This window comes from Loxodonta africana, chromosome 1 (assembly GCF_030014295.1).
Source record: "Loxodonta africana isolate mLoxAfr1 chromosome 1, mLoxAfr1.hap2, whole genome shotgun sequence".
NCBI classification, from domain to species: Eukaryota; Metazoa; Chordata; class Mammalia; order Proboscidea; family Elephantidae; genus Loxodonta; species Loxodonta africana.
In genome coordinates, this window is record NC_087342.1 from 96,352,442 (window position 1) to 96,378,608 (window position 26,167).

At 51.8% G+C, this 26,167-nt stretch overlaps 1 protein-coding gene across 10 annotated transcripts in view; it reads left to right on the forward strand.

Annotated features, from left to right (window-relative positions):
- ANKS1A (ankyrin repeat and sterile alpha motif domain containing 1A) overlaps positions 1 to 26,167 on the forward strand; it is a 201,565-nt gene that overhangs the window by 169,398 nt on the left and 6,000 nt on the right. For 9 of the 10 annotated variants that reach the window (XM_023540164.2, XM_023540160.2, XM_023540156.2 and 6 more), the window contains 9 exons: positions 1,450 to 1,556; positions 18,750 to 18,848; positions 19,801 to 19,953; positions 20,113 to 20,220; positions 21,587 to 21,751; positions 23,201 to 23,326; positions 23,658 to 23,729; positions 23,906 to 23,992; positions 24,680 to 24,817. In XM_023540164.2, coding sequence (XP_023395932.2) covers positions 1,450 to 1,556; positions 18,750 to 18,848; positions 19,801 to 19,953; positions 20,113 to 20,220; positions 21,587 to 21,751; positions 23,201 to 23,326; positions 23,658 to 23,729; positions 23,906 to 23,992; positions 24,680 to 24,817 — 1,055 coding nt within the window. The remainder of the gene's footprint in view (positions 1 to 1,449; positions 1,557 to 18,749; positions 18,849 to 19,800; positions 19,954 to 20,112; positions 20,221 to 21,586; positions 21,752 to 23,200; positions 23,327 to 23,657; positions 23,730 to 23,905; positions 23,993 to 24,679; positions 24,818 to 26,167) is intronic. The other variant, XM_023540159.2, reaches the window with a different exon arrangement.

Here is a 26,167-nt window from a genome sequence, read left to right on the forward strand (position 1 = left end):
CTTCTCTTTTTTCCTTCTTTTATTTGTTCTTGCCCATGAGAAGCAGAATCGGCAGACAGGCTGAGAATTAGGCGGGGTTAAGCCATTCAGCCCAGAACGTCCAAGGTCTGCCAGGAAGAGCTGAACTTTTTTCCACCCTGCATCACCCAAACCCAGTGCCATCGGGTCGATTCCGACTCATAGTGACCCCAGCTGAGGAGCACAGCAAATCAGTGGCTTCTCTTCCCCACTCATCACTGGAGGAGACTGGTCAAGATCTAGAGACCCCGGGAAGACAGTTGCTGTCTTTATCACTCAGCTAAAGAGAAGACAGCACAGAACGTGAACAGACTTAAGCTGCCACAGCTCAGCTGACAGAGGACCACTTCCTTTTTTTTTTTCTTTTATCTGGTTCGGTTTTGTCTTTTTTAGCCAAGAGCTGAATCTGCCTGCCTACTTTCCACCTGAGCAGGCAGGCAAGTCACAGAACAGCTACTATTAAAAGAAGAAAATGAACGCCCAGCCCCTGAAGAACAGCCCAGCCAGAGAAGGCAACCCTTCAGACAGTGCACTGACCCAGGAGACGGCCCGCTGTCCAGCTGCCAGGATCTAGCTGTGGACTGGGCTCCTGGCCGTGCAGCTGGTCGGAATGCGATGTTGCCGTCACAGCAGAGCCACACCTGAGCCTGGTCCCTGAGCCCTGGCCTATGCACCCCACCCAGCCCCTTGTTGCTCTGACCCTCTGAGCACAGAGGGCTGGTGGCCATGGTTTGCTTATTCCGGGACTGCTGGGGGAAACCAAGTAAAAGTCTCTTTTCTCCCCCTGCCGTGTCCTGTGCTGCTTGCGTTGCATGTGCTGGGTCCCCGTGAACAGCCACCACTGCTGCCCTCTTGGAGCCCTCGCTGGGTGCCTGTGTCCCTCAGCTGCATGAAGATGTGTGCTCTCTCCTGACTGGTTTATGCTGCAAGGTCGCAGAACTTGTCCCCCGCCCACAGCAGTGCTGCTGGGGCTCCGGAAGTTGCATGGATGAGAGGAGCAGCAGGGCTTGTGGGCACTAGGAGCTTCCCCTGACCCCCCTAGTGCCTGTGGGGGCAGACTTGCAGAAATAGCCGAACGCTGACAAGGAAGTGACTGGAGACCATTGGGGGTTGGCTTCCCCTGACCTGTGGGCAGAGACCGTGCATGTGCCGCCACAGCCCTGGAGCAGCTCAGCGCGAGGGGTGCAGTGCGAGTGGGGCGGCAACGCCCGAGGTTGGGAAGTCTGTGTGCCGCGCCAGGCGGCCCTGTCCTTGGCCTGCACACAGAAGAGGAGCTGTGTGTCCACTGCTCTTTAGTCTCTTGTAAATAGTTTGGCTGCTTTATGGTAATGACTATGATGTGGCAATGCCATCTGTCTTCCTCTGAGTGCCGCTGCTACCGCCTTAATGGTTTCTCCCTTTTCAAGCGTCTGCCGATTCCTCTCTCGTCAGGTTCGCGGACGCTGGAGCAGAGCGTCGGGGAGTGGCTGGAGTCGATTGGACTGCAGCAGTATGAGAGCAAGTTGCTTCTGAATGGCTTTGACGATGTCCGCTTCCTGGTGAGTGTCTGGGCCTCCTCCAGGGCTGGGTGCTGCTCCGTGGAAACTTGCTTCCTTGATCGGCCCTGGGGCCCCCTGGAGTTTGGAACAGTACGTAGACCTGTGTCCCAGGGAACAGCTAACGGAAGTGACTTAGACATCCAGAAAATGAGCCTTGTATCGTGCACCTTCTTGCCAGGCTCTATCCCTTCCAAACGCTGCCCCAGCTCTTTGCAAGTGTGCATCCCAAGAGGCTATTGCAGAACTTTGCCCCTCTCTGATCTCCCTGGTGGCATAGTGGTTAAGTGGTTAAGAGCTACGGCTGCTAACTAAAAGGTCGGCAGTTCGAATCCACCAGGCGCTCCTTGGAAACTCTGTGGGGGCAGTTCTACTCTGCCCTACAGGGTCGCTGTGAGTCAGAATCAACTCGACAGCAACGGGGTTTTTTGGGGGGGTTTTGGATCTCCCTCTCAGACCTCAGACCGTGTGTTGTGCAGTGAGGCACCAAGGCCAGATTGTTCCAAGCCAGACACCAGGAGTTTGGTGGACAGGATAGCTGGGTTCCCTGTGGTGACTCCATATCCCATCTCAACTGGATACCAAAATGTTTCCTTATTTCCCAAAACTTAGCTTTAAATCAAGTTATCACTGAAGTTAGGAGCCTCATCTCCAGCAGAAAGGCCCAGTGCCTGGGGTGGAGACAGTGGCTGCAAGCTTCATGTACTCATGGTCTCAGAGCTAGCTCAGCCAGGAGGCTGAGTTGGTAGTTTGGAGGATTGATAGCTTTTCTGAGGTGTAATTCCATATTCTTTTCTTCAAACACCAGGGGTCTTTCTCGGGTCCTCTCATCTATTCCTTGGCTCCCTGTGGAGTAGGGGCCTGGCTAGGACCCTGAGCTTGGGGTCTAGTGCTCCCTCTGTCAGTCTCGAACGTATCTCAGAGCAGGAGTGCCCACCACTGTCCCTCTCCTGGAAAGCCCTGCCTGAGACGTTCTCATGGATTGGTCCCAAGGGCTTCAGGGTTAACCGTGGCATCCCTGAAGCAGGATCCTTCTAGGGCCAGAAGTGCCTGGAGCAGACACTTAACACAGCAATGAGGATGACAGCATAGACTTCTTATTAGGGCTTACTGTGTGGTAGGTAGGCAGGCATGTTCTTAGTGGTTTACATGCATTAACTTTCCCAGCAGCCCTGGGGTGTGTACTAATATCATCATCTCCGTTTCCCAGATGAGGAAAAGTGGCTTGCCGAGGTCACACTGTCAGTAACTGGCAGAATAGGAACATGCACCCAGGGACTCTGATTTCAGGGGGTGGGGTGAGTCATATACTAACCACTGTGTTACACAGCTCTTTCTTACATGTGGGTATGGAGAAAGGGAATTTAACCACAAATAAGCTTTAAGCCAGTGTCCCTGGGTGGCACAAAGAGTTAAGAACCTGACTTAACCAAAAGGTTGGCGGTTTCAACCAAAGGCATCTTGGAAGAAAGGCCTGGCGATCTGCTTCTGAACAGTCACAGCCTTGAAAACCCTATGGAATGGAGTTCTACCCCGCACATATGGGGTCACCATGAGTTGGAATTGACTCGACGGCAACTGTTGTTTTTTTTGTTTGTTCATTTCTGCTTTAAGTCACCTTCTCCTTGTGTGTGTTGTCTCAGGAGCTTGGTTGTCTCAGGAGCTGTCCCCACCCCTCCTCCTCCTGGCTTCCTGGCAGGCCTGTTCCATGCTCTCACAATTCCCGGGGATATTGAGTTGATATGGAGTTGCCTGCCTTCTCTGAAGCAGCTCTCTAATGCATGCCCTCCTCGTGCCTCTGCCTTGGTTGGCACAGAGCTGTCATCCCCTTCCCTCTCCTGTGTAATGGGGGTCTCTGGGCTTGCCACTGGTGGGAGTGGGAGGGGCTGCACTGGTGCTTCTGGACAGCAGCCTGCCCCAGGGAGTTGGCCTGAGGCCCCAGGAGGGACCTTGACTAGAGTAGCTCACCTTACCTGGTGCTACCTCCATCTTCAGGGCAGACAGTGAGCTCTGAAATAAGCTGTCCTTCCAAAGTCAGCTCTGAGGGAGTTATTTTTCAGCTCATAAATATCTTGTTTTAAACTAACAATTTATTTTTCCTTTTTAAAATCGAACTAAATATATTTATGGCTCTTCTGGCGTAACCCCTGGCTTACCACATTCCTTGGGGAAGGACGACAACCCAGGATAGGGGCGGGGGCTTAGCCAGTGGGCAGGAGCAGTTAGCCCCTGGCTCCGCGTGTTTAGGGGTCTCCCTTTGAGCACGCCCCTTAGGCAGGCTGTTGGATGGGCAAGTGAGGGGGTTGCAGATCAGAGATGCCCCCTCCCTGTGCTTGCATATTTTCAAGGTGAGCTCTTGGGAAGCGTACCAGTCTGCCTTGACTTTGGAATGGGTAAGCTTCCCAGGCCTTGAATAGCCAAAAACCAAAAAAACCAAACTCACTGCCGTGGAGTCAATTCCAGCTCAGCCAAGACTCCTTAAAACTGCTTCCCTGCCACGCCCTGCTGCTCCAGACCAGAGACTGGCTGGGCAGGCATCTGGGCAAGTCTGGCCGCGGGCCAAACGTCCTTGCGCAACGCAGGGCTTCTATTAGTGAGTGTTTGCTCATGTTCTGGAAGGACAGTCATCTATGGCCCTTCCACTGCCTCCCTGCCCCTGGTGGCGAGATGACCCATGTCACTCCCTGGGCCCTGTTCTCGGCCCCAGGCGGGCCGTCTGGCAGGCAGAGTCTGTGCAAGGAGGAATGCTGATTACACCTCTGTTGAGCATGTTACTTCAGATACCTAGAGTGGCCTGAGTACCCATGCAAAGCACCCTGGGTAATTGCATGTAAATTGCCAGATGGGCTCTAAGGCTAATTAAGTTTTAGCAAAAAGAAGAAGAAAACACACACGGAGGGGGGCGTTTTTGTTACTGAAACATTCTCTCATTGCATATGGTAGAATTTACACGCATTAGCTATGGGAGAGCCCTGTGCATTTTGGTTTTCGATATACAGGACTGTTTCCCTTGTTTTTTGAAATGCCTTGGAGACTCTTCTACAAGATGCACAAGTAGCTCCCAGGCAGCCAGGCTCCAGGTATATTAGGAGCATCTGGGAAGTGAGGATGCTTCACAGACTATTTCCCTGAGACGGGGGTGCTAGGAGCTTGTTGTGGGAAGGGGACAGGGTTGTGTAGCTCCCTGTCAGGGTGGGAGGGACTTTAAAATCGTGTGGTCTAGCCCTCTGTGCTCAAATCCCTTTTGGATAATCTGTACCATGCTTTTCCAGTGACAAGGGACTCACTGTCTTACACAGCAGTAGCCCATTCATCCTTTGCATTGTTTGAGCTCATTTAGAGCGTTCTTTATATTACAGAGTCAAAACCTGTTTCCCTGTGGCTTCTGTCCCTTGGTCTCAGGTTGACCTCTTGAGGTCACACGGAACACACTCAAGCCTTTCAGAAATGTGAAGCCCTCTCTCATGACCCCCCGGAATCCTATCTTTCTGGGCACAACACCCTTTTTCTCTTGGCTATTTCGCCTGTGATATGATGATTGAGCTAGACAAGCAAGCATTGCGACTTGAACTTTATCTACATTCTCTCTCACCTGTACAAACAGGGCCTTTGATTTTGGGGGTCAGGGTCAGGGTGATGGGGGCTGCTGGTGTTCCCTAGGCTGATGGGGCTGATGCCAGAGCCTAGGAGACTGGGATGAAGGTGGGGGACACGCCTCTGCCAGCTAGTCCACCGTACTAGCTCTTATAGCCAGCTGCTTATTTCATTGTAGATCTTGTCCACAGGAAATGGGTTTTCTTAGGAGAAGGGGAGAAAATGCATTTAATCAGCACAGAAGGAAGGTAGCTGGTGGTTGGCAGGATTCTAGCTCCAAGCATGTCGGTGCAGGTCTCAGCATCTGAAGACTCAGCCTGGCCTCCCTTCAGTTTACTCTCAGCTGAATACATGAGAGTGGTCCTGATGCTGGAGTGTTATGCAGACATTAAAGAAAAACATGTTTTTGAAGAATGTCTGACATAGGGAAATGTCCCTTTTGTTGAGTGAAGAAATCGAGATATAAAAATGATATACAATATGATCTTAATTTTCAAAAAAGAAAACCTTATATGCATAGGAACTACAAAGGAGTAGTAAGCCAGATGTTTTCAGTGGTTGTCTCAGGTTTCATTTTCTTTTCTGGAGTGTAATAGATTTTCTGTATTTCCTGCAATGGATGTATCTGAAATCAGAAAAGCAAATAATGTAGGTATCTTAGGGAACTTTACGGTCCAGCTGGGAAAACAAGGCACATAAAGCAATGAAAACAATAGATTAGCTAAGTGTGAAGTGTTGTGGTAGTCTCGTAAGTGCTGCAGGAACACAGAGGGGAGGGAACCTCCTGTTACGCAGTGTATTATTGCACGCCAGGCACTGAGCCTTACAGTCTGGAGGTACTGTCGCTCCTAGAAGCAGATGGGACAGCTGAGGGCCAGAGGCTGGAGACACTTGCCCAAGTGCAAACAGCCAGTAAGCAATAGGGCCAAGATTCTAGCCCAGATCTGTCCAACCTTAACCTCTAGGTTATACTTGCCTTCCTGGGGGTTTCATCAAGGCTGGGGACTTGGAAAGATTCCAAGGAGAGGAAAGGCAGTGGAAGAGGCCCGTGAGGTGGTGAGGGACAGTCTGGCTTAAGTAAAGGGTGGAGCCCAGCTTGGCAAGAGAGGTGGGCTGGGCCTGACCTGGAGGGGATATGGAGAGGCCCCAAGGTCTCTAAGCCTTGTGTTTTGGGGTGGGGGTGTTCCTCGGGTTTGTGCCTCTCACCGGTCTTAGCCTTGAGTTGAGGTGCCTGTTTGTACACTCAGGGTGCAGATATGAGCTGGGCGTGTAGTAGGCAGCAGTGGCTGGAGGGGTGGCTCAGGGGACGGAGAAATGACAGTGAATCTGGCAGCAGGCTCAGGATGGGTCAGAAACAGACTGAGTCAGCAGGCCAGTTGTGTCTTATGGCATGGGTCAGGGAGACCTCTTGCTCCTCCCATCAATCTATTTCTCTCTAGGCTTCTGCCACATGGCAGTTAGGCTCCCACTGCTTTCCTGTCTGTCTCTGGGACTGTGCCAGCTTTTTCCCCCATGTTGAGAGGAATGACAGGTGAGGAGGAGCAAGCAGTAAGAGGGCTGAACGGCACAAGCTCGGGCCTGGAGGCCCTTCTTGATTGGCTTCTGCGAAGCTTTCCAGCCAGGTTTCCAAATCTCTGAGGTTTCCTCCTGTTCCTGTCCCCAGGATTTGCTCCTCAATCTTCAGCTCTCTGAGCTGGCTTCATGTGAACAGTGGGGCTGTGCCCTTGGTGACCTGCTCTGGCTTCCCATGCTACCATCTCATCCCCTCCTCTGGTGTCCTTCCTTTTGCCTTCTTCCACCCTGAGATTCCTGGGGATCACTGCTGGCCTGAGCTGAGGGACTGCCCCAGTTGTTGTCATATGCTTCACTGCCTAGACCTCATCTCTGCCAGCCCTAGCCCATCCATCTTTTTCCACAGTGCTTTACGAGCTGGCAGCTGTGTGGGGATTCTCTGTGCCCCAGCATGAGGTAGGGCCAGCGAGGAGACTGTCCTCATCTATGGGACTGGAGGATCAGCGGAGCTAAGGATATGAAAGGAATAGTCTTAGACAAGTGAGGATCTTCCCTCCTGCACTGACAAACTTTTGTGCTAATGTTGGACCCTGAACTCCTCAGGTATCCCAGGAGTTGGTCTGATCTCTGCTGGTCTTCCCTTGGTCTCTGAGAGCCTGGCTGAGGGCAGCCTGGCAGCCTTTTCACCTGCAGGCACGGGCCAGACTCCCTTTGGGCCCCTTTCCAGATGCACATGCAGCTGGAATTCTCCAGGAGCCCAGCTGTGTGCCTCAGGTGCTGCTCTGGCCTTCTCTAGTCCCCTTTTGGTAGAAGGGGATTTGAGGATTCTTTTTAAATGCCTATTTTAAGGTCTGCTAACTTGACTAACTGCAATTTAAGATGGAACTGGATTGGCTAACAGATCTGCTACATAGCTTTCAATTGCTGCCATCTGAGTGTGAAGCAGCAGCTGTGTCTTTCCTGGCATTGCCATGTCAGTGGGTTCATTTAGCCAGACACCTTCCCTCACTGTACATGTGAGGGAAGTGAAGCCCCGAGGGCAGGTCAGGGGGGGCCTGGTCTCCCTGTTAAAGCCACAGACTTCCTGCCACACCAAATGTCTATTGTAGTTCAGGGATTCTTGGGCACCTCTGAAGCCCACCCATGGACTCCTGGGGTCCACAGACCCCAGTCTCAGGACTCTTGAATTAAGTGATTTGCCCAGGGTGGCTGGTCAAGCAGGTGCTGAGCTGGACTGAGAGCCAGGTCTTCTCGGCCCTGAGTACTGCTCTCACTGCCTGTTAGGAAGGTGCTGCCTTCAGGCCTCCTGCTCAGTGTGTCCCCACAAGGCTGGAGCTCGGCGTTCACCGAGTTGGGCTGGGCTATTGCATCACTTCACAGGTGCTGTCTGGGTCCAGCAGGCCACTCAATCCACCCACTTGTGTGTTAAAGGCTATTTTACAAAGCACTGACAAAGGAGCTGGTCATGAATCAGACCCAAGTAAGTTCTCAGCACTGGCTCAGGGTCCCCATTAATCCCTTCTAGACTGGCAGTGGCCACCACCATACCTGGGTCAGTGGCAGATGTCCTTGCCCCCTCATCTAAGTGAAGCTCCAGGGCTGAGTACAGCTTGCTGAATCCACAGTTAAATAAACTAGACAGGGAAAAGCTCCAGAGAAAACTCAAGATTCTACTTATTTGCAAAGAAAGCTGGACCAAGAGTCAGGAGACCTGGTCCCCATCCCAGGTGTCTCACAGAACAACTTTGGGCAGTTACTTCGCCTCGGTGTTCATCATTTGCCACATGGGAATTTCACTTCACCTAAGCTCTGATGGAGACAACCGTTACATGTGGTGACATCGTAACATCAGAGACTAAAGCCAGTCATTACTTTACACGTGAGAACGTAAGGTGGTAAGTGATGTTTTGTCTAAAATGTACAGGGCAAGCAGCAGTGTTTCAGTGCTGGGTACAGCAAGAAGAAGGAGATGTTGGCTTTGTCCTCTACTGTTTGTCCTCAGATCCATGACCTAAAGGCTGCTTCAGATGGCCTTGGGACCAAGTCCTCTGATTCCAGGCTGACTTGGTCCTCGCAAAGCCACAGTGCTGATTTGAAGGAGTGAATATGGGGTGAATAGGAGCCCTGGTGATGTAGTGGTTAAGCATTAAGCTGCTAATCAAAAGGTTGGCAGCTCAAATCCACCAGCCGCTCCTTGGAAACTCTATGAGGCAGTTCGACTTGACTTACAATGGGTTTGGTTTTTTGGTGACCTCAGCCAAGACCTCAAAAAGAAAGATGTTCAGAGGATGGGCAGCAGAGGGATGAGAACGAAGCTGTACGTAGCACAGAGAGGATGGGGAGACTAAGAGCCCTCTTGGGATAGCAAGGGTCAGAGGGGTGTGGCTTCCATGAAGCCGGCAGGAGAGTTCCACACACCCCTGTGCAGTGGTGTCCCTCCTTTAGAGCCTTTCTCATAGAAACTGACAGGATGGAGAAGGCCTGCCTCCAGAAGTTACCTGTTCAGGCATCAGGACCTAGGACCTGGTTACATTTTTGCTTCTTCCTCATCTTTTCTTGAACTAGTTGCTCTGTCTCTCACCATTAAGTCATATCTCTTGAGGTGAGGACAAGGGTATGAGCTGAGGAGGGGGTAGGGTGTAGTTAGGAAAGCAGAGAGGCTTGGGATCTACGCTAAGGGGCTCCTGTTGCTGAGAGTGGTGGCAGCTTTTTAAAGAGCCAGCTGTGAGTGAAGAGATGGGTCTCAGCTTGAGGCCACTTTGGAAGTTCTGTCACAGATCTGGCCCCACTCAGGAAGCAACAGTCTTCTTGGCCAGACAGCAGTGAACAAATGAACAAGAGCAATCACTGGGCCCCTGGTTCCTGCCAGCAGGGTCAGTGCTCAGCACCGTGAAATTGATGATTTCATTTAAAATCCTGTGAGGCAGGTACTTTTATTCCTGTTTTACAAGGGTCTGACTTGCCTACTGCCTCTACTTACAGAGCCTATAACAGCAAAACTAGATTTGAACCCAGTTCTTATTCTTTTTACCACAGGGGCCTTGCATAGTAGCTGGCGCTCAGAAAGCCCTCAAACCCTGGATAGGTGAGCGCAAGGGCACTTCAAGTAGCACGGCCTCTCCTTTTCATCGCTATTAAGAGTTTCAGCTACAACAGAGCTGCAGAGAGTCCTACCCCCTTCTCCTTGGTGCCTCTTCCCTCTCCCAGTGGCTCTTCGGCTCCCTCAGCCAGCTCTTCAAGTCCCAGACTCCCTGGGGCTGGGACAGTGGTTCAAGAAGGGTGTACTCATACCCCCCTTCTCTCCTCTCCCACCCTCCACCCCTGCCCCCAGGGTACACACATGGTTGTTGCCACCCCAGCCTCAGGAGATGGTCCTGACTTAGAGACCTGTTCTGTGCTCAGGCACCTGTACCCCAGATGGCAGTGCCCAACATCTTCGATGCCACTGCCAAGTAGCATGTTCTGAAGACTGCAAAGAACTGCCTACGGTGGCATCTAGTGAAGACTGGAGAAAACCTAAAAGTCTAACAGTGGGTTAGATCCTGGGGCCCGTGTGCTAGAGTGTGTGCAGTAATCACAGTTACTCATAAAAGACAGGTGAATATCAGGGGAAATGTTTGCAGTGTACTGGTATGTGAAAAAGGTAGGTTTAACACAATATATGCAAACTCTAATCCCAATTTGGCTAAATTTTTTTTTTAATTAAAGCTTAGAAAAATACACTAAAATGGTAGGCATTATCCCAATCTTACCTTTGTAAAAATTTTTTTTAATACGCCAGAATGGTAACTCTGCCCCCGCCCCCCCCGCCATGATGGGTTTATGGGTGGTTTTTACTTTTTTCTGTGCTTTCTTTTCAAATTTTTCTACGTTGAACTTGTATAAGTTTTCTACCCAGGAAAAAAACATGTTAATGTGGGGAGGAGATGAGAACAGAAAGGAGCCGGTGGAAACCTACAACATTCTTGAAGGCACCAAAGTGAACCAAAGCAAGCCCATTGCCATGGTCTAGTCGATTCAGACTCTTACCTACCCTGTAGGACAGAGTAGAACTGTCCCATGGGGTTTGCAAGGCTGTAATCCCTGCGGAAGCAGACCGCCACATCTCTCTCCCGCAGAGTGGCTGGTGGGTTCCAAACTCAGACACAGAGTAAATATCACATTGGACCAGCCAGTGCCTGGGGATGCCCTGGGGTCGTGGGGGCGGGAAGTCGTGTGACGCCGGGGACTGCATCTGCATCTGGCCTGGAGCTGCAGCCTTGTGGGCCCCCACACTGACTGACTGGTTTGTTTGCCGATGAGCTTTAGCAGCAGCAGGCCCAACTCAATGCAGCGATGGGTGTGGCGCCCTCCCATCCTCCCTACCTGTGATTTCACAAAGCTTGCTGTGCTCTAGCATCTTCCTGTGTATCCAGGTTGAGCCCTGAGCACACCCTTCTCCCCCTTCAGCACCTCCTCTGTCTAGATCATCTCCCCCCCAGTCTCTTGCTCCTTAGACCTGGGTCTCCCTCTCACTTTCATTTTGCTCTCCCTGGGAAGAGAAATGGAGGTGGGCAGAGAGGAGGGAGGGCTGCTGGGAAAAGGACAGCATTTTCCCTGGAGGGCAAAATCAGTGCAGGACAAAAGCTCTCATTCTCACTGCAATCAAGAGATGAGATTTCAGCCTCTGCTTTTTTATGACTGATGGCAGGGGAAATGGCCAAGTGATTGTCCAAGAAGAGGGATAGGCCATACCGAATATGGAAATGAAGTGGGAATTTATGGGCTAATGTAAACCTCCTTGGAGGGGAGCCCAGGCTAATGCTGCTCTGGCCCAGTAGCCACTCTTTCATCAGAATATATCGGCCTTTGTTTGATTGAAGGTCTGGTGCTAGAGGGGCCTGACTTACAGCCATTGGCAGGGCCCAGAGTTGTCAGCCCAGGTGTGTTTCCTCCCCAGCCAGGACTCTGACCCTTCACACCATGACCTGTCGTGTGACAAGGCACAGGCCTTGCTTCAGTGGGCCCTCCTGGGGGGAGTGAAGTAAGTAAAAGGGCTGGGGTTTCTGGTCTTCGATGATGAGCTCGGTGATGATGTCAGCATCTATGTAGCTCTTTTCGAGTCCCTGAGCTAGTGTCTGGGGTCACTCTCACCCCTTGACATGGTTTCCCAGGGAGACAGGCCCAGACCAAGCGTTTCTGAGCCCCTGATTTGGTTGTCATTGAGTGTAGACTGTTAAGGGTATCTATGGGCCAGAGCTGGCCAAGGATAAAGTAGGAGCAGGTCCCCCTGAGCTGTGCCCCTCTTTGTAAGTGGGGTGTCACTCAATTGCTGGCAAAGCAAGATGGGCTTGGGGTATTCCCTTGGCTCTCCTGGATACTTAGCAGAAATCCCGTGCCCACATAGACACTTAAACATGTGAATACCCTTTAAGCTGCTCCCCAGCCTGCCTGCCAGCCTTTCCTCCCCCTCTAGATTGCTCTCTTGCAGGCCTAGTTTGAGCACATTGGAGTTCAAGCTTTGGGGACTTATCACACTACCCACCTGTTGGATCCTAGATTCCCAAGGAGGAGGGAGCTGGTTTGGACAGCCCTCAGAGAGAGCCTAGCTGACCTTACAGTCTGCCAATCAGGTCACCAGCAAAAGAGCTTCTAAACCTGTTGCCAGCGTCCACCAAAGCATCTCCATACAGAGGGCATGTCTTCCTTGGAGGAGAAGCCGAAGCATCCCAAGGGCATGGATCTCACCTATGGAGTCACACAAGAGACCTTGCCTCACACTTGGCTGGGCTCATTGGTGGGTGACACATGCTTCCTTGCTGTGCAGGAGTTGGGCAGAGCGCAGTGCTATGCTCACGTGCCAGGCATGGGCCGGGGCTCCTGTACATCATTGGCCCTCCAGCCCTGAGTCAGCTTTCCCAAGCCCACTCTTCAGTTTACCCAACTGCAGCCCTGCTCCTGGCTCCCCATACTCATACCTCTTTGCCAGGGGATTACTTAGTTCTGTGTGCCTGGGAACCTGGGCCGCCTTCTGTAGGGTGAAGTTCAAATCACTGGTCTCTCTTTCCTTTGGTTCTTCTCATCTGGACCAGGAAAGAGGGAGCTCTGTGAACTGAATATAGTAGGGACAGAGCTGTATGACCTCAGGCAAGTTACTTCTTGCCGAACCTCAGTTTCCTCATTACAAAATGGGACACCTGTCTTTTACTTAGAGCAGAAAGTGTCAACTCCCTAGCATAGCTTCCTGGCCCTCTCAGCAGCTGCTTTCCCACCACCGCCCTGCCTCACAGCCTGCCTGCACGTCTACCACCCTGAACTCCTCGCTGCTCCAGCCTGGCTCCTGCTTCTGGGAAACACTGCTTACCGCACCCTCTCACCACTCCCAAACTTCCTGGACTTCTGGGCATCCTCAGGGCGTGGCTTCCATTTGGTTGGAGCCCTAGCAGGTTCCTGGTGATTGTTCTTTTCACTGGACACCCCCTGGAAGGCCAGAGAAAACTGGGCAGAAAGGACTGCAGGGTCCTTCAGCAGCCCCTGCCCGCTTCCCTCTCAGCAGTCCCTCCTGTCTCTTTCCAAGACTCCTTCCCTTCCCACGGGCCCTGCCAGGCCCTGTCCTGGCTGCGGATGCCCAGCAGCCTGGGACCATAGCAGCTTGCCCTGCAGCTGAGAAGCCACTGTTCAGGCATCGTCTTCTGTGCTTGTTGGTGGAGCCTGATGCCAGGCCCATGGCAGAGTCCCTAACCCAGTTCTCTAGCAGGCTGCTGCCCTCACTGTCCACACTCTGCTTTTCTCAACAGTCCCCCTTAACCTAGTAGAAAGACCATGGGACACGACTTTGGAGTTGCTCAGATATAGGTTTAACAGTCCCTTTGCCCCTTACAGCAGGGAGCTCCGTGGGAGAAAGATGTGGCAGTCAGCTTCCATAAAGATTTACAGCCTTGGAAGCCCTGTGTGGCAGTTCTGCTCCGTCCTATAGGATCACTATGAGTCGGAATTGACTTGAGGGCAACAGGTTTGCCTTTTTTTAAGGTTCTGCTGTAGAGCTCTGGTAGAACAGTAGTTAAGTGCTTGGCTGCTAACTGAAAAGTTGGTGGTTTGAATCCAACAGCCACTCAACAGGAGAAAAATATGGCAGTCTGTGTCTGTAAAGGTTGTTGTTGTTAGGTGCTGTCAAGTTGATTCTGACTCATAGTGACCCTGTGCACAACAGAAGGAAATACCACCTGGTCCTGTGCCATCCTCACAGTCGTTGCTGGATTGAGCCCATTGTTGCAGCCACTGTGTCAATCCATCTTATTGGGGGTCTTCCTCTTTTTTGCTGACCCTCTACTTTACCAAGCATGATGTCCTTCTCCAGGGGCCGATCCCTCCTAATAACATGTCCAAAGTACATGAGCCGCCGTTTTGCCATTCTTACTTCCAAGGAGCACTCTAGCTGTACTTCTTCCAAGACAGGCTTGTTCGTTCTTCTGGCAGTTCATGGTATATTCAATATTCTTCACCAACACCACAATTCAAAGGCATCAATTCTTCTTCAGTCTTCCTTACTCATTGTCCAGCTTTTGTATGCATATGAGGCGATTGAAAATACCATGGCTTTGAGTCATGCACACCTTAGTCCTCAAAGTGACATCTTTGCCTTTTAACACTTTAAAGAGGTCTTTTGCAGCAGATTTGCCCGCTGCGATGTGTCATTTGATTTCTTGACTGCCGCTTCCATGGGCATTGATTGTGGATCCAAGTAAAACAAAATCCTTGACAACTTCAATCTTCTCTCAGTTTATCATGATGTTGCTTATTGGTCCAGTTGTAGAGATTTTTGTTTTCTTTATGTCGAGGTGTAATCCATACTGAAGGTTGTAGTCTTTGATATTTATCAGTAAGTGTTTCAAGTCCTCTTCCCTTTCAGCAAGCAGGGTTATGTTGTCTGCATATCACAGGTTGTTAATGAGTCTTTCACCAATCCTGATGCATGTTCTTCTTAATATAGTCCAGCTTCTTGGGTTATTTGCTCAGCATCTACTCTCTCCTGTAGGGTCACTATGAGTTGGAATTGACTCAATGGCAGTGGGTTTGGTTTGGGATTTTGGTTTTGCCCCTTACTAGCTCCGTGACCATGGATAAGTCAATGTAGCTCTCTGGTCCTCAGTTTGATTCTTATAATGTGGGCAGTTTCTATCTTAAAAGTCCGTTGGGAGAATTTTTTGAGGCATTGATTGTCAAGCACCCAGTACTGTGCCTGGGACATATCGTTTGCTTGCATCTTCTTTGTGAGCCCAGGATGGCTCACTTCTCCCACAAAACCAGTAGATGGTGGCCCAAGGGAGTCTTGTTATGCCCTAGAGCTCAGTGGCTCCAGCCAGTAATCCTGGTGCAGCACTAGCTGCGTCACCTTGGGCAGGTGTCTTAGCCTCTGCTCTTCTGTTTCTTCCTCTGTAAAGTGGGGAAAGCAGTAGTAAACACGGCCAGGGTTGTTGTGAGGACTGAATGAGGTAGGACAGGGGAAGCCCTTGGCACAGAGCCCAGGAAGGACCAGGCACTCTGATGTTCTCAATGTTCCCACCCCACCTCTGCTGGGGAGCCCCCCATCCATCTCTCACAGGAACAGAACCCAAACCAGGCGAAGTCTTGGCTCCACACAGGGGAGGCCTGAAGACTTTTAAGTGAAACGTTAAAAAAATCTAAGTAAACCTGTATTAGCTCAAACTTGTAGGCAGATGAGCCATTTTACGTTGTTAGCTCCCTAACTGCTAACTCACTAAGAACTCAGAACAGCGCCTGTCATCGGAAGCTCTCGGTACACGATAGTGGGAGAGAAGGAAAAGTAGAAAGTCCCTTCCCCCGCCCCCGCAACCCATCTTTTCCAGAGCTTTCTAAAAGGCAGTGGTCCTTTTCTCCCTTAACAAAGAGTGTGTGGCCACTTTCAGAAATGTTTCTTGCCCTTTGAGGATCTGTAGCACGTTGTAGTCACCACATAAACCAGTTCCACAGTGAGTGGAAGTCGGGAAGAACCTGCACGGTGCCCAGGACATGCTCTGGCCACTGTTTGCTTTGATTTTTCATCAAACCCTTTGGTTTAGTTTCTGTTTGCCTCCTTGTCCTCAAAGCTACGCGCAGCCCCCAGTTCTAATGACCGGGGGTCTGGTTAATGAAGGCCTTCTCTCCAGTTGGATCTGGGTTTCCTGGTGAGCCTTCAGGTCAGCATTAATGTGGCCTTAAAAGCTTGCAAAGGTTTATGAGTAAATGTTCAGCTTACATTAAAAGTCCAGACAACTCCTGTGGTGGCTCTCTTTGGGCTCACTGTTTGGCTCAGTTCAGGTTCTTGCAGGGTATCATCATCATCAAGTAGAAAGTCTGGTCAGGCAGCCGCCTCTCTGTGTCTTTCCTCATCAGCAGACCCTAGATTCAGGCCCAGCAGCCCTGTGGGAACTGTGTGGCAAGCCTGGATTCAGGGCAACTCAGGAGTGATGACAAGGTTCCACGGAACCTCTGCAGGGCCCTGAGCCGCCCTTGTGCTCCAGCAAGGGGACATGGTCTGCAGCCTAAGTACAGAGGAGCTTCAGGCCTGGCTCCAGAGCTCTTCTCCCAGAGCTCTCTTCACCTTGAGATGAAGGCTTGGCGGGTGTCCTCTATAGGGCAGCAGTCACTATAATCTGGATACAAAGCTGGGGCCCATCAGATAATGGTCTGCATGCACTGGCCCAAGTTACTTAACTTTTCCATCTGTAAAGTGGAGGTGATATATCTCCACCTCAATAGAATTGAAAGCTCAGGAAGAATTCCAGAAACATAGGAATTTAGGACGCATCAGAGGTAGCATTTCAGATTAGGGGGAAAAGGACAGATCAGTCAAGAAATGGGCAACTTGCTGCCTGGAAAAAAAAAAAAAAAAGCTGGATCCTTGCTCTTAAACCCTACATCAAAATAAATTCCAAATGGTAAAGATTCAGTTGTAAAAAATGAAACTGTAAAATTACAGAAATATGGAAGAATTTTAAAAATAATCTTGAAAGGGTGAGGTCTTCCTAAGCCTGAAAAACTGAGAAGCTGTACAAGAAAAGCTGAATGCATTCAGGCCCATCAAAATAAGTTTCCCTATGAACAAGGCCAACATAAAAATCAAAAGATAAATGACAAACTGGAAAAGCAAATGTCTAACTCATTTCATAGATGGTTAATTTACTATATAAAGAATTCCTACAAATCAATGCAGAGATCAGCACCCTTCTGCAGAAAAACAGGCAGAGTGTAAGTGAATGCTTCCTGGGACGGGAACCACAGGTGCTCCCCACGCATGCGCAGCAAAGCCGGGTGGACAGGAGCCTCAGGGTTGAATCCTCGCTCCACACTTGCTTACTGTGTGACTTTGGTCAGGACACTTAAGCCCTCTGGGCCTCAAGTTCCTAGGCTGTAAAATGGGAGTAACAAGAGTCCCTGTTATTAAATTGGTTAACATATATATAAAGCCATGTCGGACATGGAGTGGGGGGAGGGGTATGTACTACATAAATGTGTGATAAATATGAAAAAATGCTCAGTCTCACCAACGGGTGAGATTATAAGAAATATACTAATCGAAACTGCTACGATACACCACCTCTCCATAATATTGCTGAAAGTATGTGGAATCTAGCGCTCACATCATTGATGGGAGTAAAAAATATCTGTCAAAAATTTAAATATACATACCCTTTGACCAAGAAATTTCTCTTCTGGATAACCTAGAAATGATGCACACACAAGGTTATTCACACAGCACTGTTTGTAGTAGCAGAGATTGGGAACAAACACCCTTCAAAAGGGAACTGCTTAAATAGATTATAATATATCCATAACCTTGCTGGTAATGCAGCTAGCAAAGGCAGCAGGTCCACATATACTGATGTGGCGCCATCTCCTGGATACATTAGGTGCTCAGAACTACACCTGTGTGGAAGGAAACCCAGTGTGCAGGCGGGTGCACATGCGCCCGCCTGGGCTCTGGAAGGACGTCTAGGAGAGTGGTGACAGGTGCCCGGGGAGGGGGGGCGGGCACTGTGGCTGAGGGACGGGGCAGAACTGAGACTTGCTTTCACTGCCTACCCTTTGGCACCTAGTGAATTTTTTATTATCAGCCATACTGTGTATTTAAAAACCTAACCTGAAAATACCTATTTTGTGGTACTGTTATGAGTGATAAAGACATCATCATAGGGGTTACAGGTGTGGAGTAAAGAGCCAGGCTGCCTGGGTTCAGATCTTAACTCCATCACTAGATGTGTGACTTCAGGCAAGTTTCTGACCTCTGTGCGCCTTAGTTTCTTCATGTGTTTAATGAGGATTAAAACAGAACCTAACTCACAGGGTTATAAGTATGAAATGGGATAATCCACATAAAAGCTTTCAGTCCCTGTCACATAGTAAGTCAGTGCACAGTAAACACCAGCTGTCCTTGTCACCATCATGCTTAGCACTGAGCAGGGGGCTCATAGTTTCTATCCTCACCCCACCCTATTGCAGGAGCTTCTCCCCCCTCAGCTGCTCGGTTGGAGCCAGTGGAGATCGGTGAGGAATCCCCCAAGCTGGGGCAGGAAGGTTTTTTCTGGCAGCCACCCCCTTGGAGACTTCTCTCTTCCTTGGGGTGAGGCTGGCTCCTTAGGTACCTGCCTCTGCCATCAGCTGCCTGCCTGTGGTGGTTCTTACAGCCTTGAATTAGAAAATCACATCTATGAGGAGCCTTGGAATTGGTTCACCAGTTCTTAATCTTGGATGGCCATGGACCTGCTCCCCAGAAAAATGTACATACACTCAGAGGTGGGCTAGGCTGGAGAAGGCCTGTCCAGGGCCACACCCTGTGTGCATTCCTGAGCCCCAGCTCACCTGAGAGCCACTTGGGTGGGAGGGGGCCGTCTAGGCAGGCGAGTTGACTCCGTACCATGGCCTCCTGGTTGACAAGACTCCTGCTGGACTGAGCCAGCCTCCATGGGGAGCCCCAGGTCTCTGCTCCCTCTTGGTGCCAGTGGTGAAGGAAAAGAATTTGGCAAGAGGCCACAAAGGGCTGACTTGATGCCCTCAGCCAGCCACCAGCTGTCAGTTCTGGAGCGGCCCTAATGTTCTCCTTTCTGCTCTCAGGGGTCTAATGTGATGGAAGAGCAGGACCTGCGGGAGATCGGCATCAGTGACCCCCAGCACCGGCGGAAGCTGCTCCAGGCCGCACGGTCCCTGCCCAAGGTGATTGCTGACAGCTCTGCAGTCTTGGCTTTTGCCAGAGCCAGGGCCGTCTCCTTCATGGTGCCTGCCTGACACCAGGGAGGGAGCACGCTGTGGGGCATGCAGAGCATTGTGGGGGGCGGGGGTCTGCCCGTCATCCTAGGAGCCCTAGCGGGGCCAACATACAGTTCTCTTCATTGCTGCACTAAGTGCAAAGGCCCCTGGAGGGTCAGCGAAACACTAGGGACAGTGAGGACCTGGGCCAGGAAGGAGAAAGGAGGGTACCCACCCTCCTCAGTTTCCAGCAGTCTGCCTGGCTGAAGAGCCTGGTGCCCACAGGCTTGGCCTGCCCCATGGAGTCTCTCCTGACTCCAGCCAGTTTGTGCTGACCCCTAGTGTTGAGCCCCTCAGCTCAAGCCCAGCCCCCGACAGGTTGTCCTGGGAGACCCCCAGGACAGCAGGGAGGGGGCACCGTCATTCCTGGGGAGCCTGGGGCTGGTGGGTGTGGCTGAGTCTCTCCCTCCCAGTATGCTGGCACTGAGTCCAGTATCTCTGTCCCTTCCACATGCCTGGAGCTCAAGAAACACCAACAAGTCACACACTGTTTTCCTGCCGCCCCGCCAGATCCTTGATTTCATCAGAGCACTGGGTGGGGGCATTCTGAAAGTACTCTTCCCCATCTAGCCTCACCCTCCAGAGCTGGGATGCTCCAGTAGACCCTCCTCTCAGATGGAGAAGCTGAGACCCAAGCAGGCATAGAAAGGGCTGTACAGAGGGGCAGACTCGGCTGCTCATGACACCAGGCCCACAGGGCTCCTCCTTGGCCCTCATGCCATCCCACCAGGCCTCTCTCCATGCAGTGTCCGCACCCCTCCAGTCTCTGATGTGGCCTGTGTGAGCGGGCCTGGGCCACCATGGGGTAACCATCCTCAAGTGTGTGATGTCAGCCCTGTCTCCCCTCCTTGTCCCACAGGTAAAGGCGCTGGGCTGTGACGGGAACAGCCCCCCATCCATGCCCTCCTGGCTGGACTCCCTGGGGCTGCAGGACTATGTCCATTCTTTCCTGTCGAGCGGCTACAGCTCAATTGACACTGTGAAGAACCTCTGGGAACTAGAGCTTGTTAACGTGAGTACAGCCTCTGCTTGGCCCAGTCTGGGCCCTAAATGTGACCTGCCCCTTGGGGTGACACCCTGGTCTGTGGGGTGAGGGCTAGGGGCTGAAGGGGACTGTGAGCCTGGCCAGCTGCCTGACCTCCTCTCTCCCTCCCTCCCTCTGCACACCCAGGTCCTAAAGGTCCACCTGCTTGGCCATCGGAAGCGCATCATCGCCTCCCTCGCAGACAGACCCTACGAGGAGCCCCCCCAGAAGCCCCCAAGGTTTTCCCAGCTGAGAGTGAGTTGGGGAGTAAGAAGAAGGGCAACGTGTCTGTGTTTTGTACTTTTAGGAATTAAAGAGCCTTCAGAGACAGGCTGACCCTGGCTGTGCAGGAGAAAGCAAGCCCTCCCTGCTCCCGTTTTTGGGGCCAAGAGAGGTGCACAGGAGGGGAGAGTTCTGGGCTGGTTGTTTATAAATTATCTGCCTCCCATCTCCAGTCAAAGATCCAGTTTAAATAGAAGTAGAAAAAAATGTTGAAAGAAGCAGGAAAACAAATATACCAGAAGCGGAGGCTTGACCGGGTGCTGTGTCTGTGTGAAGCTCAGTGCTATGCTCACTCGGTGGCAGAGCCCAGGAGGCCCCCTGGCGGGTGGCAGTCTGCCGGATCCTGAGACAGCGGGGAATACACAGCTAGGCCTCAGCCTGTTTTTTTGGTGTTGAATTCCAACTCAGCAGCCACGTGCAACAGAGTAGAACTGCCCCATAGTGTTTTCAGGGCTGTAGTGTTTATGGAAGCAGATTGTCAGGTCTTTCTCCCAAGGAGCCACTGGGTGGGTTTGAACCTCCAGCCTTGCTGTTAGCAGCCAAGCACTTAACCATTGCACCACCCTGGGCCCTCCCAAATCTTCTGAATTAAAATTCCTGGTGCAGATGAAATGGGTAAGAGAGTCTGCATTTTTAAAACCTCACAGTTGATTTGTTACGTGAACCAGGTAATCCCTGACTGCAACTTGGTGAGCCAGCGGTTCAGGATGAGCTCTCACCCAGAGCCCACATGGTGGTGCCTTAGCTCATTCACTTCTCCAGCAGCCTCGGAAAGTGGGCTTTCTCTTTATAGAGGAGAAAGCTGAGGCCCCGACTTGTCCTGGGAACTGAACGCCAGGCTGACATTCAAATATGAAAGCTGAGCAGACAGGTTTGTGTCTCCTCAGGGCAAAGGCTTCAGGGTCCCGACCAGCAGGGCTGGTTTTTTTTTTTTTTTCCCCTCAAGAAAGAGCTTTGGATTTCTTCATGGGCACCAGAGATCTGCAACATGAATTGTGACAAATGATTTTATCTTTGATAAATTTGAAAATGGCTCACCAGCCCTATAACCATTTGTTACCTGTACTGCTATGGCCTGGGGAGAGCACTAGTGAACTGTGGGTGCTCTTGGTAGCTGCCCTCTGCAGGACAGGTGGTCACATCTAGGCTCCAGGAAGAATCTTGTTGTTCTGACTATAACCAGGCGGGGCCCCACAGGCCCTCATGCCATTCACCTTAGCTCTGTGCTACGGGCCAGCTCCAGCTCCAGCTCCAACGCCAGCAATGTGTCTCCCTGATTCTGCTGCCTAGGGCTGGGTGGATGTGATCCAAGTGTCACCTGGATCTCTCCCCACTACAGTGCCAGGACTTGCTTTCCCAGACATCATCCCCCCTGAGCCAGAATGATTCCTGCACCGGGAGATCAGCAGACCTGCTGCTACCTCCTGCGGACACAGGCAGGAGGCGGCACGACAGCCTCCACGACCCTGGGGCACACTCTCGAGCAGAGCGCTTCAGAATCCAGGTAGGGCAGGAGGGTGGCTGCGGATGTAGGTCCACCCCATTCCCTTCTAAATCCATCCACATCCCCTGCTGCCCCAAGCACTATTGGGCTGGCATGGATCGGCAGAAAGACACCAGCCTTCTCTACTTATGCCCCACCGCAGCCTCCATGTCCACACGCCAGCCTCCTGGTTCTTTGGCTATTTATATCCCTTCACCTGTCGGCCACTAGGGCCACCCCCTGCATCTTCTGTGCCTGGACTTGCCACCCTTCAGGAGTTGAACGCCACCATCTCCTCTGTGACCACAGTCCCTGTTTTCTCCAAGTCTCTCAGCCCTTTCCTGGCCACCGTTTCTTTCTTACCCTGGTGGTTCCCCAGAACTACTTCCTTTCCAGCTTCCTCAACTCCACGTCCTTCGGCTCCTCCTGCCCAGCAAAGCTACAGCCCAGGTCAAACTCCATTCTTCTGTCTTTGTAGCCCAGTGGTGGACAGGGCTGGAGAGAATCACACGTTCATGTGACCAGGCCTGCCAGTTCCATGGCTGGCCAGCCTCAGCTGGGCCTTGGTGGCTTGTCCTCGCATTCCTGACTCCCCTTCAGGGCACTGCTCTCTAGGGTCCCAGATTTATTCAAGACTTGCCGCCCTATCTCCTACCTTTCCAGACCCCAGGCTTTGACTCGTGTCCCCCATCTCAGCCTGTTAGACATAAGACTGGCAGGTGTCCCCATCCCCCAGGGAGGAATGTTAGCTTCAGTCTTGCTTTTTCTCTTTTCATATTCACACTTCTCATTTCTGCCTTCTGGGGGATTTCCCTTAGCTTTCCACAAGCACAGCCATGAATTTTTAAAAGATTTTAAAAACATGTTATCCGGCAGTTTATTGGTTCTATATGTAGAGGCTCTTCACATTGCCAGAAAGGACATCTTTTCCCTCCTCTCTATCCCTTCTACCAGGGTTCTACTTAAGGTCCCCATCATCTCTCACTGGCCTCCTATCCCCATCAATGGCCTCCTGTCCCCCACAGCTATTGCCAGAAGGATCCACTTACAGTCATCCCTAGATGTGGACACTTCACTGACTTCCCAGCCCCAAGGATCAGATCTAAGGCTTGTACAGGCTTCCAGGGATCTGGCTCCTGCTGTGTCTGCCTTCATTCTTTATGCTTGAGTAGCATCCACCAGCCTGTGCTTCCCCACGCTCACTCTGCTTTTTCCCCCCTCTCTGGGTGGGTTCATTTCCCCGCCTCCTTTAAGACTCGTCTCAGACAGCACCTTTCTCACTGAGCCCTCCTTGACGGGGCCTTCCTCTTGCGGGGGTTGTCCCTGCTTCTCTGCTCAGTAGCCGCTGCCCTTTGCGCTGACCTAGGTGTAGGTAGCACCTCCATTGTATTTGAACTGCTTGTCTCGAGGGCACTGGCTGCTTTGCCCTGTGAGCAGGGTGGTCAGGCTCTGAGTCCACACGTTCTACAGGAGGAACACCACGAGGCCAAGCTGACCCTCCGCCCCCCCAGCCTGGCTGCCCCCTACGCCCCTGTGCAGAGCTGGCAACACCAGCCAGAGAAACTCATCTTCGAGTCCTGCGGTTATGAAGCCAACGTGAGTTGCCCTCTGTCCTCTCGGCGTGGCCAGCCTTCTCCCTGCTTCCAACCCCTTTCCTGGCTGTGCTCCCTACAGCCCGGAGGCTCAGCAGACTCTCAAGACCCTCCACCATACCAGGCCCTGGGCTCTGGTGCTGTTCTCTACTCCTCAGACTCTCCCAGCAGTTAGGGGGATGGGGTGGAGGCCTATGGGTAAGATTAGAGGAAGAAGGAGGGCCCCCCAGTTGGGTCAGGAAAGAGGAAAACTATCAGGAGTGATCCCAGGTTGGTTGGGCCACCCCTGCGTGGCAATGCAGGTATCCTAAGCCCAGCCACCACTTGCCCCACAGTATCTGGGCTCCATGCTGATCAAAGATCTGCGAGGGACAGAATCCACACAAGATGCCTGTGCCAAGATGCGGGTAGGTGGTCCATGGTGTGTATGGGGGGCTTAGGGGTAGGCTGGCTAGGGTGGACAGCAGCGCATGAGAGCACCAACTGCAGCCTTCTGTGTGACGGGGGGGACTGGGGCTGTGGAATCCAAGTGGGCTTCACCCTGAGAAGGGGCGCTGAAAGGGCCACCCCTTGTTTCCTGTAGAAATCCACCGAGCACATGAAGAAGATCCCCACCATCATCCTGTCCATCACATACAAAGGTGTCAAGTTCATCGATGCCTCTAACAAGGTGTGTTCCTCACAAGGACCGTTGGGGAGACTGGGACCCATCTCCCTATCGGAACCATGGGGCTCCAGGGCAAGTGACCCTGTGCCCTTTCTCCACCCCTCATCTCCGTCCAAGTTGGTATCCTCCCTCAGAATGTCTCCAGCCCCCTTTTATTAATCTCTATTCCCTCCACCTAGCCCAGGTACTTGTGTCTGATCTGCTCAAATATCTGTATCCCTGGGTCCCTGCCTCCAGCCCCCATCCCCACCCTGGTGCACGACTGCTGCTCATCTCCCTCAGCGTTGATATGTTGGGCTGACTGAGCCGCACACAGGCCTTTATGGCACAGTTCCCTTAATGAGCAGAAGAGTGCCCCACGGCTGCTGCTTTCAGCCTCCTCCTGAGACCCTTCCCACCTTCACCACCCTGGAAGGTGGAAGGGCCTGGAGAGGGCTGGTGGATGGATGTGAACATTTTACTCCCTCAGTTGCCATGGTCAAGGGTGGAGACTCCAAATTTAAATCAAGCAAGGTTAGATACTGCCCCCGCCCCAGCAAAAAATGGGGAAAAGAGGAAGTAGTGTTTGACTTATTGTTGTAGGCTGGGCCAGAGAAAGGTGGTAATAGTGAAAGGCTCAGGCAGGTGGTGTCAGGCAGGCCCGGGAGACTGGGAGCCAGAGAAATTCCAGGACACTGCTTTTCCCTGCAGAATGTCATCGCGGAGCATGAGATCCGGAATATTTCCTGTGCGGCGCAGGACCCAGAGGACCTATGTACCTTTGCCTACATTACCAAGGACCTGCAGACCAGTCACCACTATTGCCATGTTTTCAGCACAGTGGATGTGGTGGGTGGAGTCTTACGGCTGGGTGGGGCTCTGGGCCCCTTCCTCGGAGGTGGAGGCAGCAGAGTCTGCAAGCCCTGGAAGAGTCTGTCCTGATCTGGCCCTACATCCGAGATAACCTCATTGCAGAGCTGGCCTGGCACCTGGTTGGCACTTTGCAGTGAAACCTCAGCAATTACCTAGTCCAACTGCCCTTCATACCGTGATGGGACTAAAGCACAGAGGGAAGAAGCAGCTCGTCCAGGTTCTAGTGACACAGGGTTTTCCAGCTCCTAGCTGAGTGTTCCTAGGTTAGGCAAGACCTTCTCCCCCAGGCTCCCTGCTGCTCCAGTTCACAGACCTTCAGCTGGGTAGTCTAGAACGCCTCTGCTTCCCTCATGGGAGCAGCAGTGCCCTCCTTGGCAGTCGGTTTTCTTCTCTCAGATATCTGCTCAAGCTGCGTTCTGGATGCCATGGGCAAAGGAGCTCATCCTCACACATGGCCCACAGGAGGGGATGTGGGACATGGGATCCCGTCTGCCTTGAGACAAGGCCTGATGGGGGCCTAGAGGTTGTCTCCTCACCCCAGGAGTTTTGTGCAGGTCCCTGCTGCCCACAAGGGAAGTCGCTATTTCCAGAAATTCTGTGGCTTCTGGAACACAGACAGGTCTGGGCACTCACCCCATCCCTTGGACCTTGTACGCCCCAGACCTCAGTGGTTGCTCTGGGCCGGCAAGCAGGGGAGGGCTCAGGCCCTGGCATCAGAGTCCTGCCTCTGCCAGTAGGTAACTGTGTGATCATGAAAACTTCCTCCCCATTCCCTCATCTGTAAAAGAGGGAATAAAAAATAGCCCACCTCATGGGGGTTGTTTTGAAGATTAAATAGGGTAGTCCACACACAGCTCCTAGTTCTTGGCACTTACTTGCCCATGGCTCACATTTTCCTTGTATAGTCAGTTCTCCTGCAACACAACATATGTGTTCCTAAAAATCACCATGCTACACAAAATCACACAAGAAATACCCTAGGGTTTATGAGGAAATGGGGTTAGGGGAACAATGCTTGAGAAACTTTGTCAGTGACACATTTAAAAAAACACAGGAACCTAATTTAAAAAAAGAGCAGTGTCATTTTATTCATGTTAAATGGTTAAGAAATGCAAGAATACTCCAATAATACTTTACCTAGAAAAGACCTGAAGTTTGTAGACCTGCATACCCACCACACCCAGTACCCTGTATGTGAGAGAGAGAGAACAAAAGAGAGAAAGAGCCAAGAATACAGAGGAAAATATATAATAGACTGACAGGAAAGAGGGAAAAGCTAAAGGCAGGAGAGGGTGCAGCTTGTGAGCCGTCGTGCAGTGTGGAAGG